At 45.0% G+C, this 26,594-nt stretch overlaps 1 protein-coding gene across 3 annotated transcripts in view; it reads right to left on the bottom strand.

Annotated features, from left to right (window-relative positions):
* Nucleotides 1-767: 767 nt before the first annotated feature.
* Elf5 (E74 like ETS transcription factor 5) overlaps nucleotides 768-26,594 on the bottom strand; it is a 36,934-nt gene continuing 11,107 nt past the window's right edge. The window contains exons 1-7 of one of the 3 annotated variants that reach the window (XM_020182793.2): nucleotides 26,287-26,432; nucleotides 19,663-19,787; nucleotides 10,917-11,150; nucleotides 9,361-9,411; nucleotides 3,842-3,910; nucleotides 2,572-2,767; nucleotides 768-2,121 (exon numbers count right to left, since the gene is read on the bottom strand). In XM_020182793.2, coding sequence (XP_020038382.1) covers nucleotides 2,025-2,121; nucleotides 2,572-2,767; nucleotides 3,842-3,910; nucleotides 9,361-9,411; nucleotides 10,917-11,150; nucleotides 19,663-19,783 — 768 coding nt within the window. In that variant the 5' untranslated portion in view covers nucleotides 19,784-19,787; nucleotides 26,287-26,432 and the 3' untranslated portion in view covers nucleotides 768-2,024. Of the gene's footprint in view, nucleotides 2,122-2,571; nucleotides 2,768-3,841; nucleotides 3,911-9,360; nucleotides 9,412-10,916; nucleotides 11,151-19,662; nucleotides 19,788-23,888; nucleotides 24,171-26,286; nucleotides 26,433-26,594 lie in introns of those variants that run through there. The other 2 variants (XM_074044302.1, XM_074044289.1) reach the window with 2 other exon arrangements.

Below are 26,594 nucleotides of genomic sequence, written 5' to 3' on the forward strand. Positions count from 1 at the left end.
AGAAAATTAATGCCACAAAAGACTAAGAGACTAACATTACTAGATCTGATTTTTTAAAAGAAGGTAGAGGGCTGGCAGTGTGACTCAAGTGGTAAAGTGCCTGCCTAGCCAAGGTGAGGCCCTGAGCTCACCAGTGAAGAAGAGAAGAAGGAGGAGGAGGAGGAGGAGGAGGAGGAGGAGGAGGAGGAGGGAGGAGAAGGAGAAGGAAGAAGAAGAAGAAGAAGAAGGAGGAGGAGGAGGAGGAGGAGGGGGGGGACAGGAGGAGGAGGAAGAAGAGGAAGGGGAAAAAGAAGAGGAAGAGGAAGAGGAAGGTTGAAACCTGGATTTTTTATGATGGTATTGGGGTTTGAGCTCAGGGTCTTACACTTGCTAGGCTGGTACTCTACCACTTAAGCCACACCCCAAGCCTTAAAAGTCTGGGTTTTTATGTAAATCTGACCTCTAAATAATATAATGAATTCTCAGGAAGAAATAAAACACAACCTCAAAACATTAAACAAAAAATAAATAAACGTGCTGTGTGTGCATCAAACAGAAATACATCTGTCAGTTACAGAAGCCCATGAGCTCCATTTTGTAATGGGAACCTGTACTTTATGATATTGAAGGTGGTAGACAGTATCACTCTGTATATTTCCTGCATCTCTTTTGGGCTCTTTAAAAACCAATTCCCCATCTTTTAGGAAATAGGTCATCAAAGGCTTTATAGGATGTCAGTACTTCGCTGAGCTTGCCATGCTGAATTGAGCAACACAGAGACAGTTGAATAACGTTAAATATTTTATTCACATTGTTTACAAACTATATTCACCTGGAAAATACATGAATCCAAAAATAGATTATTTTACAGTAATTCACATTTTTTTTTGAAAACAAGTTACTTTAGAAGCTAAACTCTAAGCATGGAGGTCGGCAGAGTGGATTGTGGTTCAGTGCCTCTTCACTCGACAATCCCAGCTCTGGTGACATCCAAGTTCCAGGGCCAGTCCACCTGGTTGTAGGTCACTAGCAACTAACACAGCAGTGACCGATGAGAAAACGTCAGTGCAGACGCTAACCCACGAACATTGATCGCTGTAAATTCACTGTTGTTATTTTTGTCAAGGAAATATGTCTTAGCGCTTGGGTACACATCAGGTAAGAAGACAAAACCAAAAGAGACTCACAATTTAATTGGCCATTACAGGTCATTGGGACATTTCCAGCTCTACAAAGTTTAACATTTTGACTGCCAGACAGAATCAGTGAGTTCTGATTTTCTCGCACTGACGCTTGAATCACAGAAAGAATAGTGATTTGGGAGTTGATGCAAGTGTCTGTTGGCCAGCTCTTTGCATGTCTGATGCCAAGGCACCAGTTAGAGGAAGAGGGAATTTAATTTCAGCAGTGGTTCAAAACGTGGCTAATTGTAAGTGTGTAGCTTCAGAAGGATGGTGGTGGGAGTTTTGCTAAGTGGCCAAAAAGATGTTCTGAGTAAGAAACTATGCTAAGTCCATTTAGGTCCTGGCTTTGTGACCTAGCTCTTTTATTAAGAAACTCACCTATGGAATTTGACTTTAATGATTTAAAATCTAAAGTATGCATGTCTTACGTCTTACCCTCTCTTACTATAAACTACAAGCTAACCATGATTTTTTTCCCTGTGTGAGTTGCCTCAGTTAACACCTGAGAACCTTTGAACTTTTGGGAAGGGAGGATTGGATAAGTCTTTAATGGAGACACAGAACTGAATCCTTCTCTCTAAACAGCACCAATGACCTTGGCTGCTATGCCTCTGAACACTTCATTAGGGAAATAATGTTTGAGCAAGGTGCCTCTTCCCCTTGCGGTGAGGGAGATTTCTTAAGAGATCCTACCATCACCCCAAGTAGATAATAACTGAATCCAAATGTAAGCTGAGATGTGGAGGTTTTATCAGCACGTTTGTAGGTTTGTTTTTTTTTTTTAAAGACTTTCAAATGTCTATTTCAATCTGATTGTTTGAAAAGATAGAAATTCATAAAATGAGTGATGCCTGGAGCAGATCATAGCTTGTCTTCTTGCCAGCCATGTGCGTTTTTTCCAAATTTGTACACTAACCTACGGTCAACCCGCTCCAATATTCCTGTTTTATAGTAGTATCTGTGAAAGCAAGCAGGAGAGAAATTCAGGGAGGGCTTGCACCCCAGGAAAACAACAGAACTTAAACACTCCTCAGTCCTCTCAGGTGACAAGGCTGGCTTTTGGTTACCGTGGTATTTTCACACCCTCTTATCAACTTACACTTAAACCTTTCCCAGACATCTTGAGGACTAAACTTCACCACACTCAGTTCAGAACATGCTTGTGTGTGTGTGTGTGTGTGTGTGTGTGTGTGTGTACACAAGATGGCCTGGATTCAGAATGATCCCTGGGGAATGCTGCCAAGAACAAAAAGGACATCGTGTCACCTTACAAACCCTAATCCCACCTGTAACTAATGACCTTTCCATTGTCAAGTAAAAAGCTGCAAAAACAGTGCAATTTTCTATGGCTGGTCATTTTATATAACCCGTCTTTGAAGGCTCATGGTATTTTATGCTATTAACTTACCTCAGAGCCCTGCTCAACTTTTCATACGTCATTCTGTCGTTTTTCTTCCTTTGTCCCCACATCTTTGCCAAGGCTTCTGATTTAACCACCCGAAAAATACCTTGTTCCCTGTCTTCCCATTCTAGAATGCCACAGTTTTCTTCAGGAGAGAGAAGCAAGTCGCGAACAAATTCCCACAGGTGAGAACTTTGGAGGCCTTTTGGGAAGAAGGGAAAAAGTTAGCTACTTAAAATATATTTAAAAAAATGTTCCCTTTATCAAGGTAAAATACTGAACTACAAAAAATACACATATTTTAATGTATATATATATATACATATATATATAATTTTTAAAGTGGAGAATTGTATGACTTCTCACGAACCCATGAGAATTTTCCTTAGTCTGACTTGCCTGCTTTACAAACTGTGAAATGACTTTTCCAACAAAGCAGTAGCAAAACACACATACAGAAACACCAAATTTCCACTGACTGAACCACTGTGGCTCACAGTGTTCTTGTCTGATAGAACTACACGTTAGTTCTTAATGGGCTGAGGGAAATGATCTTTTCATTCTCCTTTCTGACAGGCATTATTGTTGAACTGAGATCTTGCAGCCACAACTGCTCTGCAATTTCATTTTTCAAGAAAAGTTGGCATTTCGCTTGTTCCGTGAGAGTGTGGTTAGGACTGGGTGTGGGGTCTGACTACCTGGGTTTTTTGGTCCTGCATTTGTCTCCTCCAAGTTCTGTAACTGCGATCCCTCTAGTTAGTTTATCTGTGAAGTGGGATAATAAGAGAACCTATGCCATAGGATAGGTTAGAGGATTTAATGACTGAAGACATAGCAAGTGGTTAGAACCGTGCCGAGCATGGAATGATTGTTCTCTACACACCAATCTGTGGAGTGTGGCTTAACTCTGCCCTGGGGACATCTCTTAGTTCTGGGAAAGGCTCTCAGGAAGGCCAACACTTGACATTTTCTTCACTCTTCTCCCTTGAGTACCTCAAGAGAAGACCCAATAGTGGACTGGGAAAAATGAAAACCCTTACTCAGAAATACAATACGATTCGAACATTTCTTTGCGTCCCCACTTCAATTCTTACAATGCCATGGTCAAGTGAACAGAAATATCCCTGATTCTGATAACAGGTATGAAAGCAATCATTCATCCCTCTCCTGCTTTCCTGGAGAAGCTGAGTGTCCACTCAAACGCTCAGCGTTGAAGCTTGCTAAGGTGGAATGGTCTCAAGAAGTTAGAAATGAAACATGGCGTCTCTGCACTTACTTGTTCGACTATGACTGTGACAATCTTGACTTTTGATGCCACTTGTTTTCAAGCAGTTGGAATCAGCATCTGAAACAGAATGACTTAGAGCAGTGGAAAGAATTTTAGAGGCCACATGCAACCCCAAATTGCACCAGAATGAACTGTTCATTTGCAGCCTTTGTGGCAGAAGGTGCTGTTTGAGGTGTTTTGTGGGTGATTAGTGGATGGAAGGGACAAAGGGACCAAAGACACAATATATGCCTCTGGGGAATGTCTGCACTTAATCCTGGGGCCCTGCTGCAGTCTGGGATCTGGGATTGGTGCTAGGATGCAACAGCGAACACCCAGGCGTGGTCCCTGCTCACGTAAACTTGGAGGACTAATGGGCTAGCCGGGCAAGATCCCAATAGCCCATTGCTTTAAATGTTGTGAAGGAGGCAAGACATCAGATAGTGGATGGGGTGGCAAGATATCTACTTAAGGAAGTGGGGACTCAGGAACAGGGCACGTTTATGATAAGAGATAAAGATGAACAGAATGAGGTGAGGAGGCAGACAAGGTCCCAGGCGAAGGAGAAGCAAGTGCAAAGCCCGGCATCAAGAGAGCTCCAGTGAGGCAGGCACACCCTGTGCCAGGGAGGGCAGGAGTGGGTGATGCTGGGGATGTGGATGGCTGGCTGGCTGTGCAGGGGCTTCCTTGGAGGTCAGGTGAAGGTTTGGGATTTTATATCAAAGTGTAAAGCAAGGATCTGCATTTTAAGAAGATCCCTTGGCTACTGTGTAGAGAACAGATAGCAAAGGACCCACTAGAAGTGAAGAGTCTAGAGGTTATAAAGGTAGGAAGCAAGACATTAACTCAATACTGAGTTGAGTTTTTTATGTATATATATCACTATAATTAATAATCTGTATACTCATTGTCCCAAAGTGTATGATTTTTAAGAAATAGCACTATAGGATCCGCCCCCTGCTGCCTCATTTTTAAGTCTCTACCTCTTGTCTCAGCCTCTTCCTTGCTTTGCTGGAGCCACTCTGGCCTCGGGCTCTTTCTCAAACATGCAGGCGATTCCACTTATGGCCTTTGTACTCACTCTTCCCTTTTCTCATCCTCGGATGTGTGTGGGTTCACATCCTCATCTCAATATTGGCTCAAATCACCTTCGGAGGGCCTTGCCCGGGCTATGCAAGTTGTGGCCACACGTGCATGCCCCGTGCAGTGTTCCATATCCACAGATCCACTTCCATTACTTCCTCACCTTTGAGCTACTATGTGAGGCATTTATTTATGCAGTCCACTCTCTGTGCCCACTAGAGGGCAGGGTTTGTGCAGTTACTGTGTACTCCACTAGGTACACTACCCTGAATAAAGGAATAGCTATGCTGTCAAGGGAGGGACTGGTGTCCTGTGTGCCACACTGTTGCCCACACCGACTTGTCCCAGTGCCACTGAACACCTTGTAGTGGGTGTTCCCTGTTGTCTCCAGATTGAAGATGGTCACATTAGTTAGGCTTTTCACAAACTGGACCCTACCCAGTTCTCCAACCTTATCTCTTTCTGCTCCCCAACCTCTTCTCTTCTTTTGGGCCAGATGATCCCAATGGGGGTAAGGCTTACTCTTGCCTCAGGACCTTTATACAGGCTTCCCACATATCACTTGTGCTCTCACAAGACCTCTTTGGAAGCCTTCCCAGTGCCTACCCTCTGAGTTGGATCCCTTCTGAGTAGCGCCTGTGTGCTCCCCAGTATCATAGCATTAGTCCCACTACTGTAAAAATCCCTCTCGTCTCGTCCCCTTCTCTATTAACTGCTGATACTTATGCCAAGTGTTTGTTGAGTGCTTCCCATACAGCATTTCAGTCCTGCAGCAACCCTGCATGATATTGTTGTGATTTTCATTTTGTGGAGGAGGAATTTGAAACTTAGCATGTTTAAGGAGTTTATCAAATGGTGGGCAACCATTTTACAGCTGACTCACAACTACTGCATTAGGGTGTCTTTAGTGGGAAGCAACATGGGCACTTAACAAACACTTATTAGCTCAGAATTGATGAGCGCTTGTAATTGTCAGACACTCAGCACCAGCCACCCTTAGGATGCATGTCTATTCTATCTCTAGACCTATCCGTTGTTTTGATTTACACTTTGGGGAAGAGAGAAAACAAATAGAACCATAAAGAAAGACAAAGGTGAATTACTAACCATGAATAGAAAATCAACGTTCATTGAAAAGCCCAAATTGCAAGCAGGGGGGGAAGTGATCTGCCCTTCAGTTTTTACGATTCCCCTGTGTTTCGAATGGAGCGTGTTTGACTTGGTAGGACGAACATAGCACAGGTGCGATCATAGTGATGTCAAAGGTTATGGGAATGGTTGTCTGACCAGAGATCTTCCTGCTCTGTTCCAGGTTCATGGTGGTGGCTTTGAAGGCACTCATGGGTTGACTAGATTCAAGGCGTTGCTTGGTGGTAGTGGTGGTGAAGGTGGTATTGCACTGTCAATGTTGAAGCCGGTGCCCAAATCACACCCGCCACCATGATCAGCTGCTGGTTCTTCGGCAGCACCCAGAACCCACCTGGCTTCTCTGCAAATGCCAGTATGACTCTTCCTGCCTCACAGCATCTCTGCTGTGTTCCTGTGCCTGCTGGGGGACAAGGGGAGGCATGGCCCCACTCTCTGCTGTCTGTGAGATTTGGACATTTGGTTGGCCTTGAGACTGGAAACTTAAAGTGTAGCCTATGTCAAACTTAAAGTGTTGCCTACGATTGAGATCATAGTCAAGTCCCCTCTAGAAGTTGGGATGGGGATCTGGGGGACAGGCTTTTCAAAGGAAGCTAGTGTCTTAGGACACTAGTGCTCTAGCCATAAATCTCTACCTCATGCCAGGAGGTCACGGAGATGCTCTGCAGCTCAGGAGGCAGAGCGGTGCCAGATGTGAATCCATGGTGCAGACTTTATTCCCAGGTGTGGTGCAGCCCGCCCCTCACTTCCCGGATTTCATTTCTGCAGGGGAGGTTGGTGGAGGACAGGTGAAGAGAAAGGACTGAGTTGTTTTGGCCAGTTCTGATGGCTTCCTAACTTGCTGGGTCAGGGCATCATCAGTTGAAGACCACTCTGTTGTGAATCATTGTCAACATTGGCCCAAACCTAGAGGAGCCCTGGGCTTTGGGTCTTTACTGAGTGGGTAGAATAGAAGGGCCTAGAGTGGGCATGTGTGTGTATGCATGTGTGCGTGTGCGTGTGTGTGTGTGTGTGTAGGAGCAAGTGTGCATAGCTTAATGGGTAAGAGCAGAGGCTCTGAGGTGACAAGACGGAATCCCAGTTCTGCATTTACTATAACTCAGGTTTCCTTAGATGAAAATGGAGGTAACAGTGCAACCTGACAGAAACAGATGAGGATTATGCAGGTTCCTGTATGTAGGATACTTAGTACTACACCTGGCACATGAGAAGTGCCTAATAAATGGTAATGATAGCTGAAGACCCAATGGTAACACTGTCAGGAGTCCCAGGATGCCACCTTGTCTTCCTCTATAGGCTGTGGTCTCTGGTTGGCACATCAAAATTGAAAGGCAGCCTCTCACTTCTGGGATGGGAAAGTCTGAGGCCATGAAATGTTACCTGCGCCACAGTCTCTGTGGTTGTACATCCTAGATTTTCTAGAATGGGCTCACTGTATACGTTACCAAACTGTTGTCTCACATCAACCTCTGTGCTCATCAAACTATCCATAGGGCTCATATTTTGGGAAAACATACTCATTGGAGAGAGATCTCAGGAGCCTTGGGAAGGCCATGGTGTCCTGGTCATGAATATGGCTGGAATATGGAGAAGCTGTGGGACTAGCATTCAGGTGGACTCAACAGATGCCCCAACGCTGAGCTACATCTAAAAATTGTGCTACTATGATTGGAGGAGATGGGCAGAGGCACCATTTTCTTTAATGGTGGGGACCATTATGGTGCCATTTTCAGTGGCAGGAGCCATTGGTAGAGGGCTTGTGTCCATGGTTGGGGTTAGCTTCAGAGATGCTAATGCAGAACCCTCATCCCACAATTTCTTTCCAGACACTTCTTTCCATCTACTCCCCACTACTCGTGCAGGCCACTGGCATTACCATCCTGGACATAGCCTCCTGGCTGAACTCCTTTCTGATCCAGACACAGCAGCCTGAGAGATAGTTGAATGTAGCTGGGGTCTTACTGTTTCCATGCTTACCACCCTTCAATGGCTTCCCAGCCTGCTTAGCATGAAATTCAAAATTCCCTACTCACAAGTCTGCCCTGACTTGCTCTAAGCCTCAGTTTCTGCCTTTCTTCTATGGGTGCTGCCAAAGGTCTACCAGCACCATCCAGGAGAACTTTTGGTGATGATGAAATTTTAGCAGTTCAATATGGCAGCCACTAGCCGCCTGCTATCTCCTGCTATTGAGGAGCTGTATTTGAATATTATCTAATTTTAATGGCCACATATAGCTAGTAGCTACTGTTTTGGACAACCCAATGCTAGCCTCTCTGGTCTTTGGAGTTCTTTCTCAAGTACTCAGCTTATTCTTGCCTCAGGGCCTCTGCATTTGCCATTCACCCCGAAACCTGTTCCTTCAGTCCTATAAGGAAGCTGGGGTCCATGGGGAAGAAAGGGGGACCTGCTCCACAAGTGTCGTATATCACCTGGTTGTTCTTGTGCTATGGCTCCAAAAACAAACAACAGACAAAATTCCCAAGACTTTTCTTAATCAGGAACCAAATAACCTGAATCCTCAATTGATTGGATTGAAATATTAAGAAGAGAAAAAAATAACTTCTAAGAAATGGTCTCTCAGTGTCTGTCCCTCTGACTGGCACCTGTCAGAGCCCTTGGAAATCACCATGTGCTCCAATTCTTTGCAGATGGCTGGGCTGAAGTCCAAGAAGGAAGGGGCCTAACCAAGACCACATCTCCTCCTGGGTCCTGGATCAGGATCTTTGCATGGGACTTGGTAATCAATAACAACAACAATCATCTTTTAAAAATGGAAGATCCACAGTCTTGTTTTCTAAATATTTTTCACCAATGAAAGTGGAATGGGAGGGGCTTAATCTTCAGGCTCATAAGGCCATTTAAGATCCTCCATCATCTTATAATTACCAGCTTGACTTATTGAGTGAGCTCAGATTGAAACGTTACCAACCACAAGGGTGCTAAGTGGTAAGTAATTAGTTTTCTGCTAATGGACATCAGTTTTTGGAGCATCTGCCCTGCTGGCACCTACCAGGCTCTTTGTGTGCATTATTTCCTGAATTTACCACAACCAGCAGGTTCCTGCCATTTTATAGACAGGGAAATGGAGTCTTGAGGGAGGATAGGGACTCCACAGTCCAGAGCTATGATGCCACAGACCCATACTAATGCTCTTCTTACCACACTTCTCCCTACTCTCTTCTCCCAATCTTGGTTTTGCTTTGGTTCATTAACCTTTCAGGGTACTCAGACATGGTTAAGCCCATGTGCCCAACAATAGCCTGGGCATAACTTTGGACAGCTTGAGCTTCATTACTTACAGTCTTTGATGGTGGCCTTGGTCTCTTCAGCATCATTGAAAAAGGAATAACCTGGGAAAGAAAAAGAAATCCACGAACCATTCCATGGGATTCTGGTTTCCACTGGTCATGCCAGAAAAGGATGTGTTGGGGGAAGGGGAACAACTTTCCCCTCTGTGGGTTAGTTTTACATCAAAAGGAAACTTGGAGACTATGTGGCCACTCTGAAGACACTCCAGAGAGGGAACAATCTCTTCATTTTTGCAAGTCAATTGGAAAGAGCAGCTACAGCCAGGGATCCCAGCAGCCTCTGTGGATCTTCTGAGTGGCCCTGGGGAGCGAGTTCCAGCTGGGGACCAGGAGGGTGGGGCTCTGAGCTGGCTGGACCACTGACTCCTGTCCAGCCTTGCTAGTTAGTCACTTGGTCACTGGGCTCTGAATGGAACATGAGACAAACACTCACTTGGCTCCCTTTGGCTCCAAGTCTATGATCTCTGACATGGGATTGTAATTCCCGGAGATCAGAATGCCTGGAATGTGTTGGTCAAAGGGGAGAACAGGCCAAAAGTAGCACAAATCTATATAAATGCTAATTTTCTTATGACTTGGAAGACTATGTTGGTTCCATTCTGCAAAATAGCTGTCATTTATACCCATGTCCTGTGCCAGGTAATCTTTCACTAAATGCTTTTGAGAAGGTAAGAGGTTAAGCGTCTTGCCAGATCTTTTGGTTTCCAAGTGTTGGAGCCAGGGATGTGACACAGGTCTTTCTGATCTCCAAGGCCTTGCTTTGTAGAACTATCTGTGAATCAGCCCTGTGTGCTGGGTGACCTTGGGAAAGTCATCTAAATGCTGGGACATCAGTTCCTTTATCTGTGACATTGGGACATAGAATTAGATGCCAAAGAACCTTTTTGGTTTCAAAGAAACATGCTATCACACTTGATTCAGAAGGCATGTTGGAGTTAAAAAATGCTACTGGTGCCACCTTCTGGCTATTTGGTCCTTAACTATTTGGAATGCTATAAAATGAAAGGCCAATTGTTTGGACTCTTCTGGAAACGGGTAGGGAAAAGGTGTATTTAATTTTTTCCCTTTCAAAAAATACAAAAAAGCAGAAAGCTCTTTTTGTCCCCTCTTCATGGCTTTATGGCTGTGTGAACATTCTGCATTATTTTGTGATTATCATTCTGGCTCCTGGGCAGTTCTACATGTGTTTTAAGTTTCTCTTTCCTTTTTAAAAGTGTATTTAATTTGAGATGACATGCCTGTGATCTCAGCACTCCGGAGACAGAGGCAGGAAGATCGTGAGTTAGACTTCAGCCTAGGCTATGTAATAAGCTCACAGCCAGCTTGAACAACTTAAGGAGTCTCTGTGTCAGAAAACAAATGCACTCAACTTGCTTTTTTTGCACTTTCTTCCTTTTGCCTAAAATCTCTGTACTAGCGCTTCTAGTTACTGAGAGGTTTCGGCTATGAGTTCCAGTTAATAACATTTTGCTGTGCGAGTCACACGCAGGAAAAGGCCCCTTCATGGTATCTGGTCTCCACCCCAGGCTCAGCCCTTTGCCACTGACCTTGAGTGCGGATGTTCTGGAGGATGAAGTACAGATACTCCCCGCAGATGCCAGCCGCCTCGATGAACTCCTCCTGCGTCATGCTGCACAGCTGCAGGCCACTGATGTTGAAGTGACAGAAGGAGATGCAGTTGGCATCCAGTTTGTACTGGTCACAGCAGAACTGGAGCCATTCCCACACGTGGCGCTTAGTCCAGTATTCAGGGTGGACCGATGTCCAGTAGGAGTCACAGGCTGCATAGGAGTCACAGTGAGAAATGAGGGATGAGGGTCCCCTGAAGGAGACCCCGGTTCTACTAACATCTGTCTCTCACCCAGTGGGTTGAAAGGCTGCAGCCCTGAGGTGTTCTTTGGGGGCACAGGCCATCTTCTCTGCAGAGAAGACCAGAGGGATGGGATCATACAGATGGACTTCAGAGCCAGAGAGGAGTGAGAAATGAACAGACCTCGTTCTGGTGCTAAGAAAGAGGGACTGAGTGGAGAAGGAAAACAGAAGCGCTCTTCAATTATTTGGTTTTGAACATGGTATCTAAGCATACAAACTCAGGAGTCTACAGTCCTGAGTTCAAATCCTCACTTGGCTCCTTTCCATTTGAGCAAAGTCCTTAGATATTTGACTCTCCATTTCCTCACAGGAATGTTATAGAGTTTGTGGTTAATGTACATAGACTGGTAGCATAGAAAATTACCATCCAATCAAGCAGCTAGTAAGTGCCTACTGTGTGCCAGAAGCCATTTCAAGGTGGTTTGGTCCCCTCTGCTCAAATCAACAGCTGTCCAGGCTGGCTACCTGTTTGTATATGAGTTTTGGCCATCTTGTGCCAGGGTCTTGGGTTGGTTAGATGTTTCCAGCATTCTGACAGACCTTGGACCAGCATGGCTGGTGCCTCTGGAGAGAGAAAGTCATGCAAGAGTTGGTTGTACTGGTGTTCTTGTGTTTTTAGGATTTTTCTTTCCTAAGATCAGAGCTTCCCTCTCCTTCAGAGGAACCATGTACACAACCAGATAGTTGTGGGTGCCATCTTGTCTGGGAGGCTCAGAAGTGGCCATACCTAGTCCAGGGGCAGAGATCCCTGTCTCAGGAACATACTGAAAGGGAGGCAGGCATAGGGTATAGAAGACATGAGGTACTTGTCAGATTCTTTAATGAAAACAGTTCTTATAACTGCCATGGAATCCATCATGCATCCATGCATCCATCCATTCATCCATTGTTGCAATAAATGAGAGGTTCAGTTTCCCCACTGGTGAAATTGGGATAGTTATAGCACCTATGTCATAGACTTGTTTTACAGATTAAATGAGTTAATACATACAAAACTTCTTAGAACAGAGTCTGAACAATTTTAAGGCAGTGATTAACCTTATCACTATATACCTACTTTGTGTGTTGTAACAAATTTCATGTTAAGAATTCATGGCTAAGACACCCAGGAGGTCACAGATGAGGAACTTGAGGGTTCTAAGGGACTTTTCTAAGATCCCATGGTCAGAGTGTGGGAGAGCAGGGATTGAATACCAGATTAAAACAAAGTCATCTCTCTTCCTGTCCCTTCATACTGGTCCTCAGAGGGTCAGTCAGAGAAGAGATGGAACATGGAGAGAGAGACAGAGAGCTCAAGAGAATGAGGTGGCCTGAGGGGAAAGGCAGAGAGCAGAAACCTAGCTGAGGTGACTCAGGCTGTGTGGATGATAGGAAGAGTCACCGTCCAGTTAGGCCATACAGCAAATGGCAGTGGTGCTATTGCTATTCCCCCTTTAAATACTGCACTTGCTGTCACTGTCCCCAACAGAGCAGAGGTGCTTCTGAACCCAGCCAGGAGATGGCTCTCTGCCCTGCTGGGGGCTACCACTCACTAAGTACCCACTGCACAGTCTCCAAGGTGCCACATGTCATTATCAGCATCACCTCAAGTTTGTCAAATCTTCCCAAAAATCCTACCAAATAGGTGTGATGAAGCCATTTTATGAACTGAGGCTCCCTCTAAAACTCAGAACCCTTCTAGAAACCTCTTCTCCTACTGTGGAGTGGATTGAAGAGCAGTCAAGCCTAAGCAATAGATTTGTTTCATTTTAAAATTTTAACCAGTTTTTTTTTTTTTTAAACAGGGTTGGGAATTGAACCCAGGGCCTCACATATACCATGGAGCTATTCATATCCCCAGCCCTTAACTAGAATTTTACATGCGTGTAAAGAGTCAATATTCTGCCAGGCTGGTGAAGGCAGGCTCTGGTTGATGAGAACAGTGAGGGGTGGGTGAGACCCAACCACTCTTCTTACCCACTGGTGGCTGGCTACAGCTGGTTCCCCCAGACCCATGGCAGGTATCTTGCAGCAAGCAGGGTCTCCAGGAAAACAGAGGCCTTTCCTGAGTCCAGTCTACATGTTCATCTACTGATTTCCGGCTTGAGTAACATAAAGGGCCTTTGGACTTTCCTGATATTATAATAAGAGATGTTTATGAGCTTTGACATTCTTCAGCAGCTGGTTCTACTCTGGCCCATGATTGAGACGGCTATTTGTATGCTGATGTAGGAGTGCGCATGGAAAGCCTTCTTCATGGAAAGCTTTCACTGAGTCTCCTTGCCCTTCCCCTCTCCACTTCCACTGCTTCATTATTTTCTTTGGCACATGAAAGGGACTGTATTGTTTCTGGAAACCAAAAAGACCTTAAGGATTCGGAGAAGTGCTGAGTGGGGGGTCGGCTCTGACACCAGGAAGGTGTTGCTGGCCTGGCTCCCTGCTCTCAGCTTGCCTGTGGAGCTCACCTACAGAGCTGGCTTTGTGTGCAGCTCAGGGCCTGGAGGGGAGCCAGGGCCAAAGTGGTAGCTGACTCTCTCAACAAAGCCCTTCCCTCACCCCCAGAGTTGGGTGATAAATGGCTGTTCTCAGAGACATGGAGGGAGGGCCACAGGAGCCAGAATCCAAGGGGGCTTTCAGTCCTGCTAGGTTTCTGTAGTCCTATCCTCTGGAGCTCCTGAGGAGGTGAGGAGGCCTGCTTCATGGTCTCTGCCATCCTCCCCTCCCCGTCGGTCACTTCCTGCTCTCCTCCCACAGGTGCTTCACAGCTCAGTCTTTCCTCAGGTGCTTCTCCTCTCCCTCTGCTGTCTGCTGAGTGGTTCTTGCTCATCCCCAACACAGCCACCCTTTCACAGCACCTTCCTTCAGGCTGCTTTCTCAGAAGGCCTCAGAAGGATTCACAGAATCTCCCTCCCAGACCCTGAAACAGGAGTGCTGAGGGCACTGCCCAGCTCACAGTAGCTATTCAGTAGCTATAACTGAATCTCCAGTGATTATTGTCTTCATGTTGCAGGCGAGGAAACTGAGGTTCTGGGAAGTTACACAACCTGCTGAGGTCACAGAGGCAGTTGGTCAATAAGGGAGTCAGTCCTCTGCCAACTCTTCTGTCTTTGCATGTGGGAATTTTGTGTCATATCACTTTTCTTGGTTGAGGAAGTCAGGCATGCATGTCAAATGATTAAAGCAGGATTTGGATGAAGGTATAGATATTTCCACAGGCATATTACCTGTGATGTCTGTCTGTCTATCTATCTAAATTATAATAAGTTTAGATATAATCTACGTTTGAAAAATTAGAAAGTGTTTTCAATCCCAGAGAATGACATGAACAAGACCCTTTTAGAACAGCCTGTAATCCCGGCACTGGGGAAGCTGAGGTAGGAGGAGCGCAAATTCAAAGCTAGCCTGGGCTCCATAGTAAGACCTTGTCTCAAAAAAAAAAGGAAAAAAGAAAAAAAGGCCCTTCTGCTACTTGAAAGAAATGAAGTCAGGGCAAATAAAAGAAGGATTATATGCTCAAGAATATAGTATCTTTAATAGATCATTACGTTGTCTGGAAATGTCCAGTGTTTTCCTCAATGTAGCTATCACTCATAAAATAGGCTGAACTTTTTGGACAAGCTGAGCTATGAGGCACTTCTTCTTACATACTACTCAAGGCTGTCAGCATCCTGTTCCCGGTAAGCTTAATCCAAATGTCTACAGGCCACTATTAAGCAGCAGGTTTGCCTGCTCCTTTGAAGTCTGAAGTGGGTCAGGGCACTTTTTGGAGGGCCAGATGTATCGGGAAGACTTGCTGAGGAGGTCGAGGGAGGTTTTTTGGGTTTTTTTTGGCAATTTTGGGGAATTCTCACAAATGAAACTATCAGCTAGGATGTATTTGAATTAGCAGCAGTTTAGCTTTCAGATCTGGGCAGATGTGCTCCTATTCCCTCAGGCTCGGCTGATAATGTCCATCCCTGAACTGGCCTTGGGTGGGGACATGGACATTGGAGATTTCATGCAAAGTAGACAGTTGCTGCTGGGGGATAGGTGAGGGGAGACAGTCTGCATCAGAGGAGGCCTGAGTTAGACAACTTCAGACCGTAATAATTACCATGGTTTATTAGCATAAGGAGTTAGGAAAGTTTTTTGCCCGGGGCAGCACTGAAGAGAGGTGGTGAATGAACTGGGCAGTGTGGGGCACCACCAATTGCAGCTTTGTCACTGAAAGGAAGGACTTTATGAGGGAAAACCTGCGATGATAAATTGCTTCCAGGTTTCTTCTCAGAGCCAGGCTGGCCCCATATAATAACCTTTCTTGGTTTTCCATTCTAGCTTCTGGAATGACTTTGACCATGAGATGGGAAAAAAAAATAAAGCCCAGGAGCTGTGTAAGAAATTGGACGGAGAAAAAAAGGAGAAGGACTGTCTGTGTGTGTGCAAAGGGCCATGACCTTGAGAGTGTGGAGTTAGGAAGGGGCAGAGAGAGCCAAGCCTAGAGTGGTCTTGGGCCATGGCTGCCCTGAGGGCTCACAGATGTGTTGGCAAACCAGGGTTGGCCAGTGCGATGTGACAGCTGCCACATGGCTCACCTCAGGCTTTCAAATGATTTTGTGTTTGTTCCTTTGATTTTGATTTAAAATTCTTAGACGTGTACCCTTGTAATTGCTTATAAACGTCAACACCCAGTGCATAAATCTTGCTTAGAAAAGCACATGTGGGATACAAATGCCTTTGTCCCTGATTTTCTGGATATTAATATCTAAGATCAGTAGTTTTACACTTTTTTCAAAAAAAAAGCTCTGACTTCAAAGAAATTCTCACATTGAATAATAACAGCTTACACATTTATTGAGTGCATTGTATGTGCCAGTCACCTGTGGACACTGTTTTCTCATGTTATCCTCAACATGTGCTACAAGGTCTTATGCTGCCCATTTTAAACATGGAGAAAGTAAGGTCCAGGGGGTGACAATTTTCAAAATCACACAATGGATAAAGAGGCATAGCTAGGAGTAGGTGATATAGCTATAGTCCAGCTCCTATAGTTAAGCCTTAATAACCACTATTCAGCACTGTCTGCAGAATTAAACTGGAGGATCCTGGTTGGAGGTGGAAGTGAGAAGAATTGGTGTTCAGTCTTCTCAATGTTGTCCCAGCAACTTTGTAAGGTGGGCCTAAGGGACATTCAAGGACCCCAAAAGTTGCCCAATCTAGAAACCTCTGCTGTGGACAAAGCATAAGCAAAAGAGGCACCACGTGTTGGCATGGCCATCTTGGTAATCTTGGTACATCTTGGTGAGGTGTGTGGGGATGTGGTGGTCCAGGAAGTAGAGCTGAGGCCAGGATAGTCATGACTTGTTGGTAGATTGGCTACTAGAACTTGATTGGAGAAACAGTCTTTAAAAAATATTATATGCATGTAAAATACACAAGACTCCCCACTTGAATAAAAATTTCATCATCAGTAATTCATTATTTTGAAAAAGCTAAAGTCAAAGCCAGAATGACTAATGTCATTCTAGAGTATTTTGCAATCTGGGGTTGTCCCTTTTCCAGCCTGCACTACAGCCAGGCAGAAGTCCTGCTGCAAAGAGCAGGCCAGGATCCTTTGTGGTGAGCACATTTAGGGCCCAGGTTCAGCTGCTCTCGCTGAAGTCATTTGGAAAGTCATGAAGACCGCTGGTCTTCATAAACAGGCTGAGCATTCCTTCCCAGCATCACTTAAATGTCATTTATGTAGAGGGCCAATCACTGCTTTCGCACTTTCCTTCCCTTTGGTCCCAAAGCATCTATATTGTGAACAATTCTGAATTGAGAAGGTTGTGAATGAGACATATGCTGCTTTTGTTCAACATGAAGAATGAAGAGAGGAGAGCCATGGCTGTTTTCCTACCCATCTGGAAGTTGTGAGGTGCTCCTGGCTACTGTGAGCACTTTCCAGGCACTGGGCTTGATGAAACACTTTCTATCCTAAATCTTCCTCCATTCTCCCAACTCTAGGAAGCAGACACTGTTTCAGAAATGGAAAAGACATCTCAAAAATCTTTCTGGAGGGCTGGGGGTGTGTGGCTCAGTGGTAAAGCACTTGCCTACCATGCACAGTGACCTGTTTGATCCCTAGCACTGTAAACAAAACAAAACAAAACAAAATACCCCCAATAAAACAAAAAACCCCACTCAAACAAATAAACAGCTTGCTGGAGGTCAGTGCTAGTACTTGAAGCCAAACTCCAACAGGAAGCTGCCATTAAGGCAATCCCTAAGGCAAACTTTGATTTCAAGCTGGAGATTCCCATGAGGTGGGTGAAGACCTTAGGAGAGATGCCTCAGCTCTTCTGGCCACCAAGCCCTGAAAGTTTAGCAGAGAAGTGCCCCGGGCATCCTGGCTGTCCCTGACACATCCCTGATAGAGAAGGCTTTTGCAGAAGAAACTCAGAACCATGTGCCACCTCTCTGGATGAGATGTCCTTGTCAGGAAAAGACAAAAGAGTAACATCAAGTATTTTTTCCCACCAGTGTGACTCTGAGGAGAGCTAGGGACCATGGGGCTCACCTGGTGCTCAGGCAGCTCCAAGATAGGAGCTTACTGAAGACTAATTTTCATACTCAACTTCAACTTTTAGGAGATCAGAGACACTCAGTTTCTTCTGAAATCCAGAAGACCAGGTGATAGGTCAAGAGCCCTCTTCATCCCTCAGAGGATGTTAGGAATCTGGGTCACTCCTGAAGGATATTTTATTTTCATTAGCCTCATGCCATGCTGGGTGTTTCTATTCTCTCAATGGTGGTAGGAAGAGAAAGCTATGCTTGGAATGTTGCCTGATGCAGAATTCAGAGAAGCTTCTGGAAACAGAAGCTTCAGAGGTTCCACCTCTCACTACACTGATGGAAATACAGATGCCTCAGAAGGGGGAAAACTGTGTCTAAGAATTCAAGACTTAGACAGATTTAAGGCATACTGGAAGTCCCCTTGGTGATCACTCCTGTTAACCCTTCAAAATTTTTTATTGTTGTCAAATATTCCTAACTTACCATTTTAACCCTTTTTAAGTGTACAGTTCAGTGACATTAAGTACATTTATGTTACATGATCATCAGCCCTATCCAGCTGTAGAATTTTCTCATCATTTCCAATTGGAACTAATCTTCCAGTTTTGTGCTGGTCATGTGTCACACTATGTCCCAAATACTTCACCTATATTAACTCATTTTGATCTCATAACAACTCTACAAGGTAGGCGACCAGAAGCCTGGGGCATGAGAGGTTAGCATGGCACAGAAATCACAAATCAAAGCTGAACTTCACATTTAGGATGCCTGGCTCCAGAGCCTGAGCTCTTGACAATGACCGAAGTTGCTGCTCTAACACCTGGGCCATTGCACACACAGGTGGTTGAGACCATTCCCTACTGCCACCCCAACCTTCACCCAAGAGAAGAGGCTGGGGGCGGGGGAGTCCCCCTGTGGCAGGTCTGTGTGAAGTGAGGGCTGGCCTGATGTGTAGGTAGATAGAAGAATGGGAGCCTCTCTACCATGGTGGGACACATGTGGAGGAATGAGGACCCCAAAGTTGTCATTCTCCTCCTTCTGATTTAACCACTTAGCCAAATTTTAGGGGGAAAGAATAGAACACATTTCTCGTTGTCTTTCTGGGAGACAAGTTGCTTCTTAAGCCTGAAGGAGAATTGCACTATGTACCTGAATGGTTCAAGTTCAAATGCAATGATCTAGACATTCCAGGTAAGGGTGAGAGATTTCATGTGTGTGAGCATGTATGTGGAGTAGGGGAGGTAGTGGGGGTTTAGAACTGTGTGATGTAGGAAGTGTCCCAAGTCTAGGGTTGCAGCCCTGGCCTGTGGCCCTGGAGGTAAGGGCTTCTTTGTGGTGGTGACATTGTGTAGCACCTTGGAGGCCTGGCCCCTCCTGGATGCTGCCTGGCCGTGGGCTTGGACTCCGTCAGGCCAGGATACATAGGGTTAACTTTGGTGAGGACTGACAGCTTGATGGCACTTGCCTCACCCTGTGGGGTATGCACCTGCTGTGGCAGCAGCCAGCTAGGTTTGCTGGGATATGCAGTCACCTAGGCCCAGAGGCCTCAGAGGGTTTCTGGGACAAAGCTCAGTTGGCCTCCTTCTGGAATGATATTTGCACAAGGCTCCAAGTTTCCTTTTTAGGTGGAGAAAACTTGGCAGAGAGAGAGGAGGAAGGGTGGGGAGGGAGACCTGGGGACAGCAAGGGGGCTCGTATTTACTGAGTGCTGCTTCTGTGTAGTTTACACAGAAGGAGGAGGAAGTGGGGGCAAGGGTTTCAGTGCCTTTCTTTCTGCAGGAAGCTGACCTTCCTTCCTCCCAGCCTCCCTGCAGCCTCTGCCTTGAACACTGGCATTTCTAGGCCCCAACATGGCCTATCATCCACCCGACGTCCAGCTGCCCTTGGATGGGCTCCTGCATATGTACGCACCTGTCTGATGCTCAAAGGTAGGGTAATATTCTTCATTGCTGAACAGATCAGTCCACGACATCAGGGGGTCGCAGAAGGATGGGTTGGGCAGGAATGTGCTGTGTGTCACTGAGTCCAACATCACCCTAGAATAGTGGAGAGGCCATGAGGAAGTATGGAGCATGGGTTCCCAGAAGCCACATGCATGAGAACCCCCAGCAGAGCAGTCTTAGGTTTTTAATAATGACAGCAGTCAGGTACTTCTCTAAGTGCTTTTCACAGATGACATTATTTAATTCTCACCATATCCTGTCTGTCCACATTTTATAGCTGAGGCAGAAGGGTCAAGATAGTTGGCCAAGTAACAATTAGAAAATGGCAAAATGGATTTGAGGATAGAGACTCTTATTAGGCAATATTGCCTCTTTGTTTTCTTTTCTGATCCTCTGATCTCTGACATATAATAGTTGACAGTACACTTCTGAAAATAGAGTAAGAATATATGATAATATTTACAATGCTGAAATCTGAAAGCTAAAAGTTTGTGTGCATTTATTTCCCAGAAAAACCAGTCCTGAATTGATGTTACAGTGTTATATAAATAACATATGTTGTGTATATGTCTACATACACACATATATGAAACTGTGTATGTTATATAGTTTTCTAGTTATCATTGTAGTTTTATTTATTCTATTTGGTGACTACTCATATGATGCACTGCAGAGATATTAATGTGTTGGAACACTATTGGATCTTGATGGGTATTCTGTAGTTTTTGGGATATTCACTGTCTCACCTTCCCAACACTACTGCTGTAGCCCATCTTGCCCAGGGTTTTGGAGAAGAGAGTGTGCCCCAAACACAACACTTTGAGTGCCACACAACGTACTCTAGTGTCTTAGCTCCATTACTCATGATTTCAGAACCACTCTGAGAGAGGTCCTGGCAGGGAGTCTATGTTATGGATGAGGGACAGTGGCTCTGAGACTCCAGGTAACAGATGCTAAAACACTCAGCTGGCAGGCGATGGAGCCTGGGTGGCAGCTCAGGTTGGTCTGTTTGAAAGGCTCATGATCATAATTGCTGAGTTCTGCTCCAGGCATACTGTAGTGGGGGAAGCTCCACAAACTGTGTCTGGTTGAGTTTGGAAGGAGGACAGAAGAGAATGGTTTATGGCTCCATTATACACATTCTTGTCCATGCTAATTTCATCTTTGCTGCTTCCCACCTTCCAACAATTTGGAAAAAAAATGTATGTTTTAGAACAGATTAGAAAAGCTGTTCAGTCAACTTCTGTTTTCTGATTGCTGACAAAACACTAATGAGTTTGGTAGTTTTCATCCTTGTTTACAAGGACCCAGCAACTGGAGATCACACCACTGGCAAACATCAGGGCAGAGACTAGATTCCAAGTCTCGAGGTAAAAAAAAAAATGTAATTTTAAGATGGTCAGGACTTGTCCCTCATCGAATCCAGTGTCCTCCAAACTGTAGTCATTTCCATATACTATTATTATTTACTTAAAATATTTAAAAAAACCATTCCCTTTTGGTTTTAATGTGAATATGATTACTTAAAAGGAAAATTTTATATCATCACTACAAGTAGAATGTTAGTATTCTTTTCATGTACATAAACATAAATATACAAGCATTGACCAGTTATTCAGGAGACATAGGCAGGGGGATATCAAGGTAGAGGCCAGCCCAGGCAAAGAGAGAGAGATCTGTCTCAAAAACCAAAATGCAATCAAAAGGGCATGGCTCAAGTGGGAAAGAGCTTGCCCAGCACACTCAAGATCCTGGGTTCAATCTCCAGCACTGAAAAAATTACATATATGTTTATATACACACACCAGCATTGAAATAAAAATTGTTCATCTGTGTACCACCTAAACTAGGAGTTAGCAAACTACACTCTACAGACCAAATCCACTCTACACCTATTTTTTTATGTCCAGTGGCCAAAAATGTTTTTATATTTAAAAATACATTCCTGCACAACAGTCTTGATTTTTGCCTTTTGACAAGCAAATCTTTTGCCAATCTCTGGGCAGAATCATCTTGCACCCCGCCTGTGCTATAGGAACTAGCACTGGAAAATACCGAATTCTTCTCATCACTCTTTTCACCCTATCATTTTTACAGTGAAGGCCCAAGGAATTTATGTGACTTGTTCAAGGTCACATAGCCAGTGGATGACAGAGGTAAGTTTCCCAATGCTTGGCCTATCTGCTTCCTTTTCTAAAGACACATGTATATGGCCATCCTAGGAGGCATTTTGTGATTCTGGAAGCAAAGACCACTTCATTGGGAATGTTCACAAACCTAACATCACCCTCCTCACCTTATGTGCACTCTGAACATAAATATAAAGCAGAGTTTGGATTCTCACCCTTGAGCACCCTTTCTGGGCCAGCACGCACCTACCCCATTAGTAAGCTTTTTGCCTGGACAGGGTTAACAGGCACAGTGGTTATCACAGCCACGGATCTCCCCTGGAAGTCTATCAATCAGAATTCAAGGCTGCCTGGGTTCAGGCTTTGATTTTCCCATGGATTGGCTGGTTTTATATCCTTAGTGGGGGTGGAGTATGGAGGGTTTTGGGGAGCAGGATGAAGAAGGATGGAGTGGGAGGTTATGAGAGATGAAGGTCCCTGGAGCCCAAGCCATTTCTACTTTCTGTATTGGACTTCAGAAAAGATCTTCTGAGTGCTCAGGAGGAAGCATTTTCATTTCCTCTGGATGGAAAGGCTCAGAAAATCAAAGAGGATGACAACCCTCTGATATGACCTTTATTGAGTCTGGAGAAAGGACAGGTGGACCCCAAATGGAGAAAACCAGAACACAGTTCCCAGGCCTTCAATGCCAATAGGGATCCTCCAAAAACCAAAGTTGACCATGACTTTGAGTGAGACCTTCCTTATTGATATCTGACAAATAGCTCTCAAATGTCACATGGTATTTAAAAAGAAAGTCATTTGCTAAATTGAGTTTAATCACATAAAAATTGGGAATAATTATGATCAATAAGGTATTTATCTCCTTGAAGGAGTTCCACCTCTTTCTAACCGTCCACTCACTTGACCTATTATCTTTCCAGAGCTGCACACAATGCCCGATCTGATTTCCTTTGGTAATTCCTTCTATGGCAAATTATATCCATTAGTTTTTTTTTTTTTAAGAGCTCTCTTGGGTGTACCTCATTGCCGTTTTCCTTCTGTAACTATTTCTTGCTTTTGAAAAAAAAAAAAAAGCTTTTTGTGAAAGCAGAGGAAGTTTTCTTTTCATTTTTTGTTTTGCTATTGCAGCAGGATGAAGTTATTAACTACGGGCTCCTCACAAAAGGCCTTGGCCACTTAGCCAGCACGCACTAGGTGTGAGAGTTCAGAAATAATGGCTGCTTTGTGTTTATCAGCCCCTCTTTTTTTAAAGCTCTCTATGTCCTTGCAATAATTGAACACTTTGGCTCTGAAGAAATTCTTTAATGTAGGTAGAGCAGGGTGGGTGTGAAGCAACCTAACGTGGGGCCCATTTCTTAGTGGCAGGATCAAGGCCCAGTGACACATAAGCTGGGCTACTTAGACCAGCTATTCTCAATGAGTGATGATGACAAAAGGCTCTTAGAGGGGTGTCCCAGGAGTTCTAGTGTCTGCACAGGACAAAAAAGATGGAAGGGCATAGAAGGCCTGCTAGACTAGCCCCACTTTTCATTTTGAGTGGGTGGCAGGCTTGTCATCATGGAAAGAACGCTGAGATTGGAATAATGATTCTGTCTCTTGAACCAGACCTTAGCTTCATCTCCTAGATGAAGAACCTGATGAGACGGACTCAAGGTCAGCCCTCCCTCTGCAATTTTCTACAGGTGTCCACCTGATTGGGCCAACGTGTCCAAAGCTGTATACAGATACTGACCACATTTTCGTACTGTGGCCAACCAAACTCACCAAACTGGAGTAAAATCCAACCAGTACACTACAGATTAACATGTAGTTCTTTCGCTTTTCTCCTATGCCCGCTGCCTTCTACCAGGATAGCTGGTCAGTCTTTCCCCAGGTTAGCCGGGCTCTTTAAACAACCTGGATGCTCACCACCTCCCACCACAGACCCATGGCAGTTGGGATCAGTTTTCCCAACATCAGCTTCTGCACTAGCTGCCTAAGTAAGAAAGGATCTGACACAATCAATACAGTGACAGGATCAAATGAATTCCCTTTCACTCATGAAAAGACGGTTCACGGGTACCTTTGAGAGTGAGACAAGGCTGGTCCCCGTATGCTTCCAGTGGCTTCCTTCCCCCCTCAGAGCTGGTTCACACACCAAACACACACTCAGGATCCACCCAGTCAGAAGGACAGGCCTGTGGGCTTCTCACTTGTGCAGGAATCAGAGACAGCAGTAACAGGTGTATACCCATGGCCTCAGCCACTAGGCACCTCTGCTCAGCCTTCCAGAGAGAGGCAAAGGAGCAAACCATTCAGCCTTGGCCAGTTTACCAGAAGAGGAAAATTCCTTCCTGACCTGGCGGGGATCATCAACTTCACTCTGGGCATGTGACCAAAAATCTACCCAATTATGCATCTACACATTGGCTGTTTATATGTCAAAAAATCACCTAGCAGAACAAGGCCACGCAGGTTTAAAATATGGAATAGCAGGCCTAAGAAGGGCTTTCCCAAACTCCAGCTTGGCAGTTTCATGGGGAAGAAAACAGTTTTTCCTCTCCCAAAGCCTCAGTGACATCTGAATGACCACTGGGTCCTGAGCCCTGTGGACAATGTACAGTTAATTTCCTACCCTTCAGATCTCCTTAAGAAGGGCAGACTAAGGAAAACTCAATGGAGTATTTCAACATTTGTCGCAAAAGAAGGATTGTGGGTTGGGTGCTTGAGTGTTTGTTCTGGGAGAAACCGCCTGAGCTGTGAGCACCAGCTTGCTAACAGCTTGTCAAGTGAGTCCTCACCTTTCTTTAGCTTGCTTAGGGACTTTGCCTGTTTGTTTGTTTCCAGCTGCTTTACGGAGGTGCAGCAAAGTCCTGTAGAAGGTATATCATACAGTTTGCTGAGGGCTTCAATGTAGGGGTCACAGACTGTGTGTGTGTGTGTGTGTGTGTGTGTGTGCATTAAATCCTGCCTAGGCCACTCACGAGGCAAGCGAAGTGAGGATATACTTCTTAGTATCTGGCGAGCTGAAAATCTTGATTTTTTTTTGTGGCCACTAAAATTCTTGACTGTTTCATACCTGTGTGCTATAGAAATATTCATGACCTTCCCTGAGCTCCTGTTTCCTCATCTTTAAAAAGGGTATTTTAACACATAATCTTCAGAATGTCCTGAGTATTTAATAAAGCTAGTTAATATGCCAGTTGCTGGTGGTCTGCTCCTGTAATCCTAGCTACATGGGAGGCTGAGATCAGGAGGATTGTGGTTCAAAGCCAGCCCTGGCAAACATTCATGAGACCCCTTATCTCCAAAATAACCACAGCAAAATGTACTGCAGGTGCTTTGCGAGTGCCTGATTTTCAAGTGCGAGGCCCTGAGTTCAAACCCCAGTCTCACCAACAAACAAACACCCTAATTAATATTTGCAGGGCACTGGGTGTAATACCTGTGCTCATCAGGATAAAGCAGCCAATGTCCATGTATCTAAAATGACTCTCTGGCAACTTCTGAGAAAAGAAGACAGTCAAACTGTGAAAACTTCCAAAAATACCTTGAATCATGAAAAAAAAATACATTCCCACAGAGAATATGAAGACAACAGAATCAAGCTTTCTCTCACATGGGCAAACAGCCTCTTGCCTTGGGTCGTTAGTAAAACACAAATCTGTCTTTCTAAACCGCTGAGCCTTTTGGGGTCTCACTTCTTCCCTCAAATGTAAAATGAAGAAGTTGTGCCTAATGATCTGTGATGCATCTTCCAGTTTAGGAAATTCTTAGCATGTCTTTGCAGTCCTGGTCCCCAGCTGCAGCTTGAAGAGGGAGCCTGTGCTACCAGTTTCTGCCAGCAGGGGGAGAAACCACAGGAACTCCACATACACAGCAGGCAGAGTCTTTGAGTCTGAGAATACAGTGGAAAAACCCTAATCATCGCTTTTCTAGAAGCATTCTATTCTAAGGTGCTGTGAAAGGAAAACAGATTCTTTTCAACTATTTTGTACAGACAAATTCCTGAAGAATTCCCCAAACTATTATAAGGCAGTTCTCTGTACCAAGGAAGGTGGGGGCAGAGAGCAGGCCAGTGGGGATTTAGGTCAGGTTGGGGGAGGTGGTGGGCTTTCCTTGAAGCTGAGTGTTTTTCTGTGTAAAATCCAGCTTTCCTACCTAAAGACAGCTTTGGGAGGGGTAGAGAGTTGAGTGCCTGAGCACATTCTTTTTTCCTTCCCCTTGGTTCAGTTAAGTGATCCAGAGGGAGTGGGATTGCTGCAGAAGAGTAGGTGGCCACATAGCCTGGGGAGGCAAAAATGTCTTTCTCTAGCCAGCAGTCAAATCTGAGTCAAAGAGCTCCTCAAGACACTGTGACAGCCTGTGGAACAGCCAGCATGGGATCTGGAGACAGGGGAGAAGACCCAGGCCCCAGGCTGAGCCTCTGAGCCCTGACACCCCTTGCAATTCATCCAAAAGAGCAAAGAAAAGCAGCTTACTTGAGGACAGCGGTGGCTAAGTCCAGAGAGAAGGCTTTCAGGCGCTCCCAGCACCAGCAGACGGTGGAAATACAGGCACCTGTAGCCTTGTGATATAAGTGACACCTACAGACAGGTCCGTTTGGTTTTTCAGGTTTATGCACAGCCCCTTTGATGACGGTGACATACAGTGTGACACGGCTCCTTGGAGGGGGGGAATGGTTCTCCCAAGCAGAAAGTTTACCTTTATCCTTCTTTTTGTACCCAGCTCACCACCCCCCAGCCCAGGACACTCGGTAAACAAGCAAGCATTCTTGCCCCTGGGAGAT

Source organism: Castor canadensis, chromosome 1 (assembly GCF_047511655.1).
Source record: "Castor canadensis chromosome 1, mCasCan1.hap1v2, whole genome shotgun sequence".
Taxonomy (NCBI): Eukaryota; Metazoa; Chordata; class Mammalia; order Rodentia; family Castoridae; genus Castor; species Castor canadensis.